Source organism: Cebidichthys violaceus, unplaced genomic scaffold (genome assembly GCF_023349555.1).
Source record: "Cebidichthys violaceus isolate CVI_PGR_0920_01 unplaced genomic scaffold, fCebVio1.0.p SCAF_15, whole genome shotgun sequence".
NCBI classification, from domain to species: Eukaryota; Metazoa; Chordata; class Actinopteri; order Perciformes; family Stichaeidae; genus Cebidichthys; species Cebidichthys violaceus.
The window spans coordinates 4,677,291-4,694,619 of NW_027176318.1; the positions used below are offsets into that span (position 1 = coordinate 4,677,291).

A 17,329-nucleotide genomic window follows, 5' to 3' on the forward strand; every position below is an offset into this window, starting at 1 on the left:
GTAACCCAGCGAAGAAATGCCTTTGATTTGCAGGTCAATGGTGACAGTGGGCTTTGTAGTGACTGCTTTGTTACTGCTTTATTCCTTTACACTCAGACTGTACGTGCACCTCCCAAAAAAAAGATTCTTTTCACTGTAGTGCAGACATGCATCTGTTGGGAGTGTAAATCAGCCAAGTGAATCTTGCATCAGCGCCGTCAGCAAAAGACACCAGGCAGTAAAGATGGAAGTCGTAACAAAACTTCTGTTAAGATCAAAAAAGAGCGGCTTCTTGAACACTTCGCTTCTGTGTTGCTCATCAACAGTTCTGAGTAGTTCTGAGTGTTTGTGCAAAGATTGTACGGATCAAGTTCGGGAGTTTAAATCTTCATTTAAAAAAAAAAAAAAGAAATGTAAATATTGCACTGCTGTCTGTTTGGTAAGGATCGAGCACGCAGGTTCTTTCTCTGTATCATTTGCGGTTATAGTTCCATCAAATAGTCACGGTAGCTTTCACTGCTGCAGCTTGTGTTTTTTTTTTCTTCTGGTGTTTACCTCAAAAACCTCAGTGAGTGTGTGCAGCTCCAGCTCTCAGCAGTGCCACTGATGTGCAGCTCCACCAAGTGGTAGAAGCAGAACTGCACACCTCCACAATCATGCCTCCTCGTCCGGCTCCCAAACTAACACAGAAGTGTGTGCTGATAACTTTGAAGTTCCTATACTCATGTACTCACACACAACAAGGAAACGTAAAAGCTGTTCTAAATGTCTACACTTGTATAACTTTAAGAGAAATGTGGGATTTTTCTCTATTAAATGATTCATTAATTAGTAAATTTTCAAAAATATTCAAATAAGCAGCGACTATTTCAATAGATTTCTCATTTCAGCCATTTGTCAAGCAGACATATTGAAAAAAAAGACCAAAAAAAATATTCCCTTGTTTCAGCGTCTCAGATGTGAGCGTTTGCTTATTTTATTTATCATCATATCATATAAAGGAAGTGGGATATTTTGGGAGTTTTGGAAAACCAGACATTTGAAAGTGTCGACTGGAGTTGGGATGGGCATTTATTTTTTCTCACTATTTATGACTTTCATAGACGAAACCATTCAAAACAGAATCAATTCATCATGTATTTGACTTACATAAAAAATAATAATTATAGCGCCTCCACAGACGAGTATCACTTAAAATCTCGCAGTTATGAATAGTGTCCAAATGAATGGTATAGGTAATAGCAATGCGACTCCTAATAATAATGATAGTAGCAGTGGGTGTCAGGCAGGAGGCAGACCTGTGAGGTTTCCATGGATCTTTGTACTGTTAGCTTCTTTATACAAAGCTTCTCATATCGCTCACTTTTAATGAGATCTTTATGACCGAGGTTAAAGTTTAGGACCGCTCTTAACTCCGTTTATTAGACATTTTAAAACAGACAGTCACCGCTAAACACAGCGTGTCCTGGCTCGACCGTTACACGCACACACACATTGTAATTAACCGGTAACGGCCCGTTTCCTCTAGAAGGGTCACCGACCCGATTCACTGCAGTGGACAGGAGAAAGTATGAGAGCGCCATTAGGGTCACTTTGACACAGAAACTGGGTTTTAACGGGTAACAGTCCAGGTCATGACTTTATGGTTCAGTTTAACTAGGTATTATTTTATGGACATGCCACTGTTCTGATCTCGTCGGGGCTTGTTCATGGCCCCGGAACAAACAATTGTTTTCACCGGGCCACATCGGTGCCGAGGTGGCTCCATCCTAAACAATTCTGTCAACAAATAAATCCCTCCGACCTGAGCATGAGTCCAGAAGACGATCTGCCATGCAGCCGATTGACTCGTCTCCTTCCCCCGACCGCTCTCCGTATACAGATGTTGAAGCCTCATTTGTGGGGTCAGGAGGAATGTTCTGACGCGGCCCGGCATCAAATATTAATGGCAGCGTATGACGGGAGGCAAACGCAGAGGGGAGTGGGGAGGATGATAGGCAGGCCATGCCTGATAATACTATTGTTCCTTATGATACATCTGGGTGAAGGTTGTTTATTTCTATCTCTGAATGCACGAGAGGAAACACTGCAGATGTGGACAACATCTTGTGACCTGCATTAGTCACTTTTGTATTAAAGATTGCGACAGATACATATATCGGACCATATTTGGTGTTTCCAAACGGGACTTCAAAAGGGTATTAAGAATAAAATGTGCTCAAAAAAAGTCTAATGGGATGTTTCCTGTACAGATTTTTGTCGCTGTGGACATTGACAGCATGTACATTAACGTTTAAAGCCCCCTCATGTGATTAAACTAGGATTTATAAATATGCCAGTTACTATCATTCCTCTTTATTTCCCAGATTACATCAGTGGAAGATGAACAATAGCACTAAAAAGTTTCCGTGAGTGCATTCCTCCCATGCATGAAGCAGAACAGTGACCTCGGGTTGCTGTGACCCATTTCCATTGGTGTTGGAGCTCCTGACCTCCGGCTCAGGCACATTATCCCCAGCTGGCCACTTGAGACGGCAGATGTTGGAAAATAGAGGGGTTCAGGCTCTGTACTTACAGTTTCTCTGGGACTCGGACGTCATCGACGCTGTTGCAGATTGTGTTTAAAATTGGGTTTTTTTAATGTGCCAGTGATGCCGTTTTTAACCAATAAATGCTTCACTTTAGCGGCTATGACTGAGCCTCACAGAGATATCAGCAGAAGTTGCCGGCTCCCCGTTGGCACAGCAACAATGCCCCTGTGGTTTAGTAGTCCTTACAGTGCACCCCTGCTGCCTCTTACAATCCAAGGGCCCCCCCCCCACCTCCACACACACACACACACACACACACACACACACACACACACACACACACACAGTGGCAGAACACAGTGTTCCCTCAGTCCTTCACTGACTGACTGACATTTACACAAAAGGAAAACTTCTTTCATCTGAGGCGCTGAGTGTTTTGCCAGATTCACTCTGGGCTCGGTCGCATTGGGGGAGGGGGTCTTAAACCAACAAACATGCCCGCATTCATCATCGAAAAATGGGTGTGATGTGTCGGTTCTGATAATAAATAATAAATAAATAATAAAATCAGAACAATCGGAGGATGAGCGAGAGCGATGCTGCTGTTTATAGTAATACAGAGGGGCGACGCTACCTCTGACCTCAAACGTACTCTGTAGCAGTGTGCCTTGTGTTAAATGAAGGGACATTTACACACAATGTAACCAATACACAAGCATTTGAAATAGTATTTATTGAGAACAGTAGTTCCTTGCAGTCACAGACGTCACACCACTTTTAGAAAATATAACAATTTGAAATTATTCACAAAGACTTTGGAAAGTATGCTGGAAGTCACATGTAATATGATGTTAGAGGACAAATCTGTCATCGTTATGCTGGAAAACGAGTGTCATACCACACCTGGACCACAGGCCAAGTTCAGTTACCTCTATCAAACTGAATATAATGTTGGTCAGCCAAGATATCAGAATTTGTTGAAAATATAAATGAAATTTACAGTGTTGCATGCATCCCTCCAATCAGTCTGATACAACAGAGTGGCCCACTTTACCAAACTCACTAACTTAACGAATACGTTTTCCCCATAAAGCAGCCCGCTCAGCACTGCAGAAATGCAACAGCCACTTCTGTCCACTTGAGGGAGCCATTAACCAGACAGTCTCGTCTCTCACAGCTCTGACTGGACAGCATCAGATATAACTTATTGAATTTTAGAAAATATCATTAGGGCCCGAGCACCGACGTAGTCGGAGCGGAGGACCTATTGTTATTCTAATGTTTTTTATTATTATTATTATTATTATTATTATTATTATTATTATTATTATCGTACCAGTTTCATCGCAAAAAGGAGGTGCTTGGGATACTGGGAATCTTTTGAAATTTGGCACAAAATTCAATCGTGGTGAAAATTCCAGTATTATTGGGGTGTCCAGCTGCGGCATGACATTTTGGCTCGATAGCGCCCCCTACAGAGTAGCCCCAACTTTGGGTTTCACCTAGCTGTATGAAATTTGGTAGGTATGTGGAACGTGATGGGACGTACAAAAAAGTCAAAAGGAGGTATATCCTAAACCAAACAGGAAGTCGGCCATTTTGAATTTTATGACGTTTTTGGACCATTTCAAGGCGCCGTACTTTAACAAACTCCTCCTAGAGATTAAACCCGATTGCCTTTAGATTTGGTCAGTATGCTCTTGAGACCTTGGCAGTGAAACAATACTCAAAGATCAAAAAGTTATCGAACTATGTGTCCGTGGCGTGGCGGCAAAAAAACACCATTCGCCATGAAACAGGAAGTTATTGTAACTCGGCTGTACATTGCCTAATCCGCTCCAAATTTCTCAGATGTCATAACATCCTGACCCTGAACACATGTATATGACAATTTAGAATCATAGTAATAGCGCCACCTAGTGGCAACAGGAAGTCATAGGTTGTGTACTTTGACACCCTACTGCTCACAGATTAATCGGATCCCTCTCAAATTTTGTCACAAAAGCCTTAAGACCTTGATAATGCTTCATTGTGAAAATTGTAGGAAGTTGTCGAAGCATGGCGACGTGGCGGCTCTGCGAATTTCGATCCTTCGCCATGAACGAATAAACTGATGTAACTCGACTCCGCATCATCAGATCTTTACCAGATTTCACATGTTTGATTAAACTCCAGGCCTGAAGACATCTGCAAGCCAATTTTTAATCATAGTCATAGCGCCACCTACTGGCAACAGTAAGTTAAAGTCTTTATACTTTGGCTTGTTTCTCTAAGTTGGAAAATCAGATCAACATCAAATTTGTTCCACACAAATGTAAGAAGTTCATAATGCCAGTTCTCTAAGCTTTTGATGTTTCGTCGAACGCCGTTGCCGTGGTAACGCAGTCTTCGCCGTGAAAAACAATGGTCATTTGGAGAGGTTAAAAAAGCTCAAAACACAAGCAAACTTGACACACAGATCACAAGGCCAAAATGTAGTTCTATAATATGATTTTATTCAATCAGAGTGTTAAATCGGCTCAATAGCGCCCCCTACAAAATTTCGACGAAGCAGCCCTCGCAGTACGTTTCACATAGATTAACAAAATTTGGTAGGCACATGTATCACATGTGGACTTAAATAAAAGTCTCTTGGGGCCATGCCCTAAACCCAACCGGAAGTCAGCCATTTTGAAATTTGTATGAATTTCTAGTGTCGTTTTAGACATTTCCAGGGGCTCTACTTTAACGAACTCCTCCTAGGGAATTAATCAGATCGACTTCAAATTTGGTCAGTACAATCTAAAGATCTTTGTGATGAAAAGTTACTCAAAGGTTGTTGTTTCGTGAAAGGCCGTTGCCGTGGCAACGCATTCTTCGCCACGAAAAACAAAAGTGTTTTTGAGGGGCTAAAAATGCTCAAAACGTAACCAAACTTGTCAAACACATTTAAAATCCTGAATGTAGTTATTTGATGTGATTTTAATGCTTCAGAGCGGCAAGTTGGCTCGATAGCGCTGCCTACAATTTTTTGACGATGCAGCCCTCGCAGTACGTTTCACCTAGCTGTATAAAATTTGGTAAGCAGATGTATCACATGTAGACTTAACAAAAAGTCTTAGGGGTTCATGCTCTAAACCCAACCGGAAGTCAGCCATTTTGAATTTTGTATGAATTTCTCCTGTTTTTTTCCATTTCCATGTGCTGTACTACGAACTCCTCCTAGGGAATTAATCCGATCAACTTAGAATTTGGTCAGAACAATCTAAAGACCGTAGCGATTAAAAGTTACTAAAAGCTTGAGGTTTCATCAAACAACATGGACTTGGTGTAGCAGCCATTTTACATGGTTCGCCATCATCCACCAAGCTGTTGTAACTCAACTGTACTTTGACAAAACTGTCCCAAACTTGACATGCTTGATTACCGTCATGATTTTAGGACTTTTGCATGCCAATATTAACTCATAGTCATAGCACCACCTACTGGCAACCACAGAAGTAAGCAGGATTCTTTAATTACAGCAGCCCAAACACTGAATTTATTTAAAGGGTTCGTGTGCACACCATGAGAAAAAGACTTCTCTGATCTAAATATGTGCAAACTAAGATGCATGGAGAGCAAAAGTTAGACAACAGTGGTTCTCAAACCATGTCAGTGGGCATTAGTATAAATGATCTGTCCAGAGCTTCTACATGAAAATCACGTTAAATGTTACAATGAATGCTTCACACTACAATCTAAAGTTATAGAAGAGCTTAAAATGAAAACAGTGTTACATTAAAGTGTTCAAGTAAAAGTAAATGACAATACTGCTCTGTTAACTTTCATGTAAGTTCAAATACAATCAGCAGGACACTGCAGGGAGTTGAACCCCATCCCAGTAAACTGACGGTCTGTTATTTTATAAACACTGAAACACATTCACACATTCATTTTCTTAATGATCTTAACAGGCTTACATTTATGATTGTATCGGAGGTACACTCAAAACATTTGAGGCTTAAGACCTGGCAACATGATCTTGCTACGCTGCTGGTTGAGGCAGGAAATACTGTTTAACTCGTGCACGCAATGTATGATGGTCACAGAAATGCATGGCCGCGTCAACCAGAGTCCTGCCAGTACCCTCGACGTGCGTGAAGTTGCGAGGGCCCGATCAATGCTGCTTGCAGCTTTAATTTTCATTGCATTTGTTGTATCGTTACTGACCACTACTGTGTGTCCCTGAGTTGGACTTTCATGCGGTAGGGTTTAGGGGACAGAGTGACCCCGTAGACAGGGGTGTAGTCTGGCTGTCCTGCATCCTCTGACCAGACAAACTTGAACCTCCTCAGCAGAGTCACCACGATGAGGAATTGCTCCATACGAGCCAGACCCTCTCCGAGACACCTGAGACATTTTTTTAAATCAGTAAGCCATGTGCATTTCTTTACAATGGAAGACGGCAGATGGACTCTCTGTCTGATCTGCAGAGAAGGGCATGAAGACCTCTGGCTTAACAAACCCTCCCTGGTCATTCAGGAAGTTTTCAGGGTTGAATTCATGAGGGAATTTCCACTGTTCCTCCTCGTTCAGCACCGAGCTCAGGTTTTGGATGATCAATGTACCCTGAAGAGAAAAATTACTTCAATGCAATATGATTTTTAATGTACTTCCTTCATGGATGGAGCTATTGATTAATCTGATTTTTTACAAAAGGAACAAAACATTTCTGTCATGAAAGTAATCCAATACTGAATAACCAACTGGCCTTTTATGTATTTTTCTCATTTTCTTTTCTTGAATTAAATTCTCTCCCATTCTTTTAAATTGCCTCGTCTCTCCAGCAAAAGCACAATTATTTCCTTGATTAATTGTCAAAAACAGTATCAAAATATCTATCATTATTTCCCAGAGCCAAAAGGTGGTGTCTTCAAAATGTCATCTAATGTCTGACAAGTAGTCCAAAACACAAACATATTCAGTTTACGATTATGTGAAACAGAAAAGCAGCAAATGAATCACACTGGACCAGCTGGAACCAGAGGATGGTTGGCCGTTTTTGCTTGAAAATTCATTTAGAACAATGAATCAATTGGCTTTCGGCGCAGATTTGCTTTGCGATACTTCATATCAGCAATCAGAAGGCGTCGCCAGGAAAACGGTAACGCGACCTTAAGAAACCATCATTGGTCTTTCCCTGGGTAAGGAATATCCCATGAGCTTCGTGTCAGTTGTTGTACAGTGATAGACACTGAGAGGGGCGGGGTTGGCTATCCTTTGGACTTCATGGATCACAGCCTGGAGTAAAAGAAATGTTCTTGAACTTCATAAATTTTGGATAAAAGTAATACATTTAGACTTGTGTCTGCACATGGGACATTAGAACTCTACAGAGAAATCTGTCTCACAGCGTACCTGCATGTAAGGCATGTTGTGTCTGTCATCATAACTGGCGGCGCGGTCTATCTCCTGCTGACATCGCTCTGATGTTAAAGACACAGACAGAGGGAAGAAGAAGCGGGTAAAACCACTGGACAACACACGACAACAATATCCAAATGAAAGAATAGATGCCAGAATGATTGAGTCACAGGCTGAAAGCGCAGTAGCCGTCTGCACCTTGTACATGTGGGTAGGTCATGAGGTAGAGGAAGCCAGTGAGCAGGGTGTTGGACGTGGTGTCAGTCGCAGCGAAGTGAAGGTCCAGAGCAAACCTGATGAGTCGATCCTCAAAGAAGGAGGAGTCATTATCGCCTCCCTGGAAAGAGGCGGAGGATCATTTGGGTTTCATCTCTCTGGATCTCTCATTTAAAATCATACTTTATGTGCATGTCACACACCTTACCCAGTTCATCCAGACAGCAGTCGACAAAGTCTTGCGGTTGCCCAGGGACCCTGGTCTCTTTGTGCTCAGTGACCAGACCAGTCACAAGGTTCCTAGATGTCTGAAAAAAGACAATATAGCAGATTAATAATGTGGAAATGAATAAAGGGAACAACGAGAAGTTCTCCAGGCCCAATGAATATATATCCACCTCACTGTTCTTGAACGCCTTCATGAAGGGCAGCGGCAGGTTTCCAATGATGGGAACAGAGTCATACAGCTGTAAGGAAAGAAGGTGCATAAAGAAAAAGGTGATATTCTGAGCTCATTTGTGTTCTTTTTAGAAATGTTTCATGTCTGTTTAGGAGCTGTTTTTGTTGTTGAAACGGTGTTAGGCAGGTTCGTCCATCCCTATTCAAATGATAATGAGGAGAAATACAGGAGGGTCCCTCACTGGAGGATGCTAAGTCACTAGCTAACGTTGGGTTAGCCGGCGTGAGCTAAAACTGAGAAGGGCTCCTGTGACACAAAGCAGAGCGTATCTGGTTAACTTTGATCTGATCTGGCACATGAACTTAAGTTAAAAGCTGAACTATTTGAGTGTCCTTGATCTAAAAAAAAAGTCTGGATGAACTACTTAATGAAGTTAGAAGCCATTTTAACTGCACTGCAAATACTAAAATATAAAGGTTGTTTGCCCACACTGGTAATTTAAATCTGTGATAAACCAAAAATGGGAATGTGATGAAACACTTTATGACTTCCAGCTCAACATTTGATGCATCATTGTATCAATACAAGACAGGGATGCTACATTTTACAGAAGCTGGATGGTCTTTCAAGCTCTGTGTTTTTGCATAATTAACATCCATTTTATTTTTTATTTTTTTCTCCCCCAGAACCCTTTGCTCCTTGGACTGCATCCCCAGACCGAAACTCCTCAAAGTCATCAGAGCGAGGCGACGATGCTTCTTCCAACTTGGGCCGTAATCTGCCAGAACCGTTCCCATAACAGGCGTGGATATGTTGCTTTAGCAGAGTATCTTAATGGGTTGGGGTTTTTTTTTTGCCACAAATGGCAATTATGAGATGCTTAATGCTAATATAGACTTTGTGTGGCACAAAATGTCCAGTTACACAGCAGTGTCTGTCTAAACTTTAGACTCTAAAGTGTGCTAGCATTAGCTAATGTTAGCCCGCCATAAGATAGTGGTCATACCAGACCAAGTGGCAGCTAAACTCCTGAGAGTACTGGAATTAAGCAAAGGTGTGTTTTATCGCTCATGGATACAGCTTTTCATTTGTAAGAGGAAGATCGCCAGGAAGATTTTACTTTCAAAAGTGACATCGTCTCACTCATTTGTTATTTATTTTTTTCCTTTTTATTTATTTTATTTTTTTCAGTTGCTGTTTCACTCAACAAAAATCACAACAAAATGATGACAAAAATAAAAATAGACATAAACGTAATAGGAAAAGGAGGGGTCACCATACACTCTTTTCAACCTTTGATCTGTACTTTTCGGACCAGCTGAGAACACTACCCGTCTTTTCTCTTGTATATTGTCCATTTACCCCAGCATTGATCATGGATCCCTGCTTTGATCCTTAGGTAAAGAGTCAATCTTTCCATAGAGTGTATTTCCTCTACAATGTCCAGCCACTGTCCTAGACACGGAGGGTCTTAGAGTGACATCGTCTCACTTTAAGCGATATTACATACTCTGTCCTACCTTTGCGGGTGACTTGACTGACAAACATGTCTTGGGGTCGCCCGGCAAAATCAACAGCTTTGGTAATCATGGCCTCTTTCATTGATGACTACGGCCGGTTTGGGCCCGATGAAGAGACTGTAAACGTTTCCGTAGCACTTTCTCAGCTACAGGAGAGAGAGAGAGAGAGAGAGAGAGAGAGAGAGAGAGAGAGAGAGAGAGAGAGAGCACAGCTTCACACTCATGAAGAAGATTTCTTTTTAGAAATCAGTTGTTAAGAATATTGAAATGTCCAACTTGATTCAATATTCTTAAAATAAGATAATCCTTTATTAGTCCCGCAGTGGGGACATTTACAGGATTACAGCAGCATAGTGGACAGTGCAAACAAGAGACATAATAAAAAACAATGTATCAAAACAAGTATCATAATAAGTAAATAAGTAGTAAACAGTAAAGGATATTAACAAAGTAAAATGCACAAAATGCCACTTTTAATGACTCCTGCAGTCTCAAAATGATTCAACCCCTTCATAACAAGCATCTTTAGTACTTAGTAGAGCACCCACCCTTTTGCTGTTATGACCTGATGCAAACGTGATGCAACTAATCAAGGGCCTCATTAGTTGCATCAGGGGCCTGTTGTTTGAAACCTAGATAAGGGATTAAGCCGGGATATGTTGGTTATCCTGGCTGAATTTAGCCTGCAGTCGGTTGTTCGAAAGCTGGATAACTTTATCCTGGTCAAGTTACCATGGTGATTTATTCTCTGCAGCTAGCCTGCTCCAGACCAGGCTAAATGCCAAGCTTAGTTGATTCTGTTGTCTTATCTTTGGAGTCAGAAATGAATGTGTTTTATAGTCATTCCATGTTCTGATGAAGGCTACGCATTGGCCTCGTTTTTAAACAAACAACACGTAGGCTAAATTATTATTTAAAATAAATAAATAAAACAAAACATGATCAAATTAAAAAAATAAATAAAGTTAGCCTATTACGATTGTTCTTTTTCATAATTGGGGCCTATTCGTGTGTTCGTCATTGTAAATAAACACCCTTCATATTGTTTGCCAGCTCAAATCTGATTTTATTGCAGTCATTACAGTAATTAGAAATGGCTGCACTTGAAAAGGTGCTTGCAATTAATTACACGACTCATTTAATCAGTCCGTCTCCAAACTTCAAGACAGCAGCGGTGCTTCATTTTATGAGCGGTGTGTCACCTTACGTCAGCATTCAGATCCGCTGTTCATTGGAGGAAAGTGTCCACACCCGTCGTCTCATCAGTGAATCTGTGATCGATCTCTGTGGTCTACTGAAGAAAGCCGTGGATGCGCACTTACTCAAATTAGTTAGACCTGGCTTGACAAAAGCCGCCCCTCCTCAGCCTGACTCGGCGTTCGAACAACCAATTAAGCCAGGATGAACTTATGAGACTTTGTCCAACCTGGCTTTCCCACTTATCCTGGATGTCTTTATTCTACTTTCAAACAACAGGCCCCAGATGTGCTTGAGACACATCAAACACCTGGACTGGCAGTGACGTTTGATTGCATATTAGAAACAGAAAAAGTTAAGAGAAGAGATCATTGCCAGTAGTCATTAAAAGTGGCATTTTGTGTTGAATTTTGGAGAAACCACTTGTAACATTAGTTGTGTTGAGCTATTTAAATTGTTCTTGTTTGAGTTTTTTCATTGTCTGTTTGGAGACACTGAAAACCAGTTCATAAGTCTCCCGTACCAAGTACTCCACTCTACAGGGGATGGTGTCATTGGAAGCATGACTTACAGCAAGCGGCAGAGAGTGACACACAGCGAATAAAAACAGATCTTTGAGGCCATGCTCCTCCTTCAGCACTTTATGGACCCCATTGTTAATCCCCGTCGTAACAGAGGCATTGTCAATCCCTCTCCCCAGGAGTTTCTCTTTTTTAAGACAACACTTCTCCAGGAAAACCACAACAGCTCGGGCTATGGATCTGGCATCTCCTCCCTCCAACTCAACAAGCCCCAGAAATGTTGAGACAATTGTGTGTTTGGTGTCACTAAAGTACCTTATCACAACCCCCAGGTACTTAGAAACACTTACCTCTGTGGACTCATGGAGGAGGGGGCTGAAGCGCTGGTCGACCAACTTTTTTTTAGAAAGTATGGTGCTAGAACACCATTAATCATTTCCGTGCACTTTGTCCTGTGCATTTTGAAGTCTGAGAAAGCAGCTTTACATGCTTCCCCAATGTGATCACATGCCAGCATGGAATAGTGTTCAGCAATAGATAATGCCATGGTGGCTTCAGAGTCCATTTTTTTTTTTAAATGTTTAAAAAGGTGTTTCTACCTGATTTATTGAAGGAAAGTGTCACGACCAAAATGTTTTATGAAGATACAAATATTCACTTATGAAAATCTGTGTTGGATTTAATAAATTGCAGCATTTCACATGTTGCGTCACTGGAGGGCAGCATGATTTCAAGCTACGGTATATTGGTGATGCAACCGCAGCATACTGGATCAAACAAGAGCAGTTACAATAAAGTGCTTTGAAAAGTAACACATTCTTCACTGTCATAGACAAAAGTCAATGAGACAGAAACATAAGAGATCAAATTATCAAAGAATTTTTTAATTTATAAAGAAAGAAACATTACATAAAACAGCGTATCAAACTGTATATAAATCAAATTGATATTGTATTGGAAGATAACTATAAATTGTTTTTGGAATATGACTTTAATTAAGAATTAGGCACTGATGGTTTTCAATCAAAAATAAATCGTAATATAAAAGCAATTAATAGGTGAGCATAAAACATTATAGATTATTACATTTTTGTACATCGGATAACAAAAACATCACTTAATGCAACATATCATTTAGGAAGTCACTTAGTTATAGCTTCTTACATGAACAATAACCCAAAACATACACAATCTACCCAGACTCCACAAGTGTAACTGAGTCCACTGGGTGTATGTAGGAGGTGCGGCACCATTAGACCTGCTGTGCCCTCCTCAAACACCCCCCCCCCCCCCCCCCCGTGGTCACCCTGGGTGCAGCCCTCAGTAGATAGGTGAGACTTGAGGCTGGGGAGCTTTTGTTGTCACCTTCAAAGCGACCACAAGAGGAGGAAGATCAAGAGCTATCCATTTACACAGAGACCGGCCCCTCAGCTATAGAGCGGCAGGTGCAACTGTGAAGATTTACTGTGGGAGTCTCCTCACACTCATCTGTGTTAGGTAGTCCAGAGATTTCAAGAAAATAGACTGACAGGTTGCTAAAAACACTTCAGCAAAGGAAAATGTTAATGAAACGCTACAGCAACCTAACTGTCCACAGTATACTGTCTATGATTGACATGTGTCACAGTGGGAGTGTCTGACCCACATTAATCTGAGCTTTGATCAAGGTGAAACCAAAGCCAGCGCAAGCAGGGAGGACATATCAGGCAACGCTGCTCCTTTGCAGAGCTCCGCTGTGCTCTATTTCTAGTGACGGTGTATGTTGAGGCTTGTATTCCTCCTAAGCTCCGCGAGGCCCTGAAATAGAGTGACAAGCCGTCTCCATAAATACAGATCCCCTATGGGGGGGCATAATTGCTTTGTGAGCCTATGTCGGCTTTAGGGTCTTTCATAGTGTCCTTCGCTTCTGATGGAGGAATCCTATTCCATTCCATGAGTCCGATAACACCACCTCAGCAAGATTATTTGCCTTTTTCATTTGAGCCTGACCTACTTATTCCAAAAGGTCACCCAAACATCCAAGAACAGGACCTGAAGGCTAACCATGGCCTTTGACCCCAGTGACCCAAACACAAAAGAGATGGCGGTGTCATATAGAGTGGGGGGTGGGGTTATGTATGTGAGACAGGTCAAGGCCTGTCTTTGTTTATGGACAGTGTGTCCGGGGAGGTGGGGGTAAAAGCCAACGGGGGAAGAAACAGGTGGGCTGCTCTCTTTTAGATCTTCTCAAGGTTGAGGTTTGTTAAAGCTGAAGGCCAGAGTGTGCTGTCATTCTTGACTCGTTTTGTTCAGAGAGTTCCTTTTCAGGACTTGAATTCTTGTCGCTTTCATCATTCAGCTAGCGCCTCTCAAAAGGCAACGTGATTTGATAGCGTGTTGAAATCACATCAAATGTGACTGTGCCTCGTGGGTCTAAGGTGTCTTGTGAATGCATTGTCGTTGTGGATTCTCGTCAAGTGGCAGTGCAGTGTGCCTCTTAAAATGGAGGTAGAGAGCTTGGCAGGAAGTCTGCTCCATCAGTTGTTGCCACTGTGTAAGCCTGGGGTTATCTCTGTCTGTTTATCACATTGCTTCCACACCCTTTTGTCCCATCCTTGTGCTCCAAAATAACCTGGAAATAAAGCAATCCAACCCTCACACCCACTCGGATCTTTTCTCTTCATCATTGGTCTGTGGCTCTGCGCCGCTGCCCAGCTCAACCAGCGTATACTGACCCACCCTTCTGGTACAATTTTTTGTGGAAACATCTCCAAAGGGCCCTGCTGGCTCCCTGGGGGAAGACCCAAGGTCCCGTTTGGGTGGAGGTGGCGGTTTGAGTCGACCGCGTTTGCTGACACGGATTGATCTGGGTGTCCCCATTGGCTCTGGGGGGCAGAGAGCCACCTCGCTGCCATTCCTTTCCAGAGCTTCCTCTTGGGAAACAGAGTAGCCGTTGTTTCCGTTGGTGTTGCAGCCTGAGTGTCCTGGAGAGCATGGAAGACAGGAGCGCTCCAGGCAGGGTGGTTCCTGACCTAAAGCAAGACCTCCACAAGAGCCCTTGCTGCCTCGCCTTTTCCGGAAACTCCCTGTGTGACCAGCCTCTGCTTCTTGTTCCTGCTTAGCCGGTGAAGCGTTTGGGTCTATTCCTCTCGAGGCTCCCCTGCCTGAAATGAAACACTGCTCTTCCTCATATATCTTCTCCACCACCATCATCTTGCTCTTGCTCTTCTGCCTCACCGAGCGCTTGATGGCGCAGATGAAATCCAGCACGTTTAGGAACAGGGACAAAGCAGCCACGCCGAGCATGAAGTTGAGCATCACGGTCTTCTCGGTGGGCCTGGAGATGTAGCAGTCCACCTGGGTGGTGCACGGTGTATGCTGGCACAGGAACCTCCTGGGGATGTAGAAACCAAACAGATAGTAGTGAGCTGCCCCAAACCCTGCCTCCACCAACGTTCTGAACAACAGATGGAGGATGTAGGCTCCCGTGTAGCACCGGGCCCACCCTCGCTCGGCCATCTTGTTTACCGAAGTCTCGCTGAACGGCTCATGGTGGATCTTGAGCAACGGCAAGGCTTTGGTGTGACCCGAGGGATTCAGGTCCAGAGTGAGGCCATTCGAAACCTTGTGGACCACGTAGATGATGAAGATGAAGTAGGGGAGACACAAGGTGACGAGCTGCACCAGCCAGAAGCGGAAGAGAGAGATGGGAGAAAATAGATCGTAGCACACGTTGGCACAACCGGGCTGAATGGTGTTACACACAAATCGCTCCTGCTCGTCCTGGTAGAGCGGATAACCAGCCAAGAGGAGGATCAGGATACGGAGGAAGAGCATCACAACAAGCCACACCTTCCCTGAAAAATAAGCACATTGGTATCAAAAATGTGCTGATTTGACAAATCGCCTGCTTGAGATTTCACCTTGAGGTTTATAGATCTCTAGAAAAGCCAACATATCTCACTGCACAAACATAACACAGAAACCAGTTAAAGTGTCAGTGAGGCCAACTCACCCATCAAAGTGATGTTGTGGTTGACAGAGATAAAGATGACCTCAGAGGCACTTGATCCCGTCATGCTTGCAGTGCTCAAGGCCCTCCAAAATCTTCCAGTTTCAGGCCACAAAGTAAACTCCTGCACTTCACTCCCTGTCCAGCCACTTCTCCCCTCCCCTCCTTACCAAGGGGCACATTAGCTTCCAGTAGCACAATAACCTCCAGGTTGACGGACACAAAGTTCCCTCAGCAGTCTGACTCTCTCTCTCTCTTTCTCCTAGAGGGATTATGTGCCAGGTTCCGGGAGGGAAAATCCAGCGTGATCCATTTGAGTCACCCAAGTCTCGGAAAGACCCATGTAAATACTCTGTCTCACCTCTTCCTCTGTTCCCTGCAGACAACGGTCTGTCCTCAGACAACAGAAGACGGGAGCGAGCCCCATTGTGGGTCTATTCTTAACACACTTCCAAAGGCACGTCGCCGTCCTGGCATTGCAGAGATATTTTGGTGCCGCTGGTCGTCCTTACAGGAGAGAAACAAGCCTCCGGGCTTACTCACTCTAAATTGCTGTATTAAGTTCTCAAGCACAATAGCAAACATGTTCAAATTGGCTGCTCCATAAAACTACAAGCAGTTACTGCTGCATTTTCCAGTGATGAGTCAAGATAGCATGTAGATATGCAGAACCGTAGATTGGATTAGCATTCATGAAATGTTAGGATGTAAACTGTATTTTCCCACAGCTCATGCCAGTGTATGATGTGATAAGCACCCACTGTATAGCCATTTAATATGGGTATGCAATTAAACTGTAATTATTAATCTGAAGTACAACAGGAGTTCAGATATGATCAAGGAACCAGATTTACACTTTTTTTTTAATAAAATTAGATTAATTCTAAGCTTCAACAAATGCTCATTATGGTGCAGCTCTCCCTCGTGAAATGATTTTACAGAGGACATCAGCTCCTTTCACACGTTTCATCCACCCTCGCTCATGGACAAGGTCTCTGGTGGGACACATGGCTAAAGACATAATCACTACAGATCAATGGTCATTATCACCCACATACTGACTCTCAGCGCGAATCCCATAGGGCTCATTTTGAATTGATACCAAAGCCAAGATTTGGAATATAGAAATGGATTGTCTTAAAAAGTAGCGTGTGAATCAAACTTTTTGGCTTGATAACCCATGAAGAAGAAGAATCACTTGCACCTGCAATTAATTTACACGGGCGCCGTAGCGCTGACATTGCATAAAGGGCAGTAGATGTTGTGTGGCACTGGGAACGTTTGAAAGGGGCGAAGAGTAAGTGAGGGCAGAGTGTTATTAGCTAAAGTATTGATCAGTTAAAAATAAGCATAAGAAAGTCCAGCAAAAGCAAAGCAAAGCCCCAACATGTCAGCCACACAAACTGCCAGCCTCACTCCCACTACAGAGGAGTGACTGGCAGCTGACCTCCGCAGCCTCATTTAAACTGGAACATACCATCTGCTCACATGAGAGCGGGGCGAGCTGAACAAGTGCAACCATTACAAAAAATACCCAATGAAGAAATGAGTTCAAGTTACGAAGTCAAAGTTATGGTAACATTTAAAGT

At 42.8% G+C, this 17,329-nt stretch overlaps 2 protein-coding genes across 2 annotated transcripts; both read right to left on the bottom strand.

The window, feature by feature from the left end:
• Positions 1 to 6,703: 6,703 nt before the first annotated feature.
• On the bottom strand, positions 6,704 to 12,113 carry LOC137872084 (cytochrome P450 2D3-like). Its single transcript, XM_068710317.1, is given in 12 exon segments — positions 6,704 to 6,888; positions 6,959 to 7,100; positions 7,656 to 7,772; positions 7,890 to 7,957; positions 8,094 to 8,232; positions 8,315 to 8,419; positions 8,510 to 8,578; positions 9,120 to 9,306; positions 10,034 to 10,111; positions 10,113 to 10,177; positions 11,752 to 11,764; positions 12,100 to 12,113. Coding segments are annotated over 12 exon segments (1,182 nt in total).
• Positions 12,114 to 13,069: 956 nt separating this feature from the next.
• On the bottom strand, positions 13,070 to 15,826 carry gjd4 (gap junction protein delta 4). The gene is made up of 2 exons (XM_068709471.1): positions 15,744 to 15,826; positions 13,070 to 15,585 (listed from the first exon to the last, which is right to left on the bottom strand). Exons 1-2 carry the CDS (start codon positions 15,805 to 15,807, stop codon positions 14,384 to 14,386), a joined length of 1,266 nt encoding a protein of 421 aa, XP_068565572.1. The 5' UTR covers positions 15,808 to 15,826; the 3' UTR covers positions 13,070 to 14,383.
• Positions 15,827 to 17,329: the final 1,503 nt, after the last annotated feature.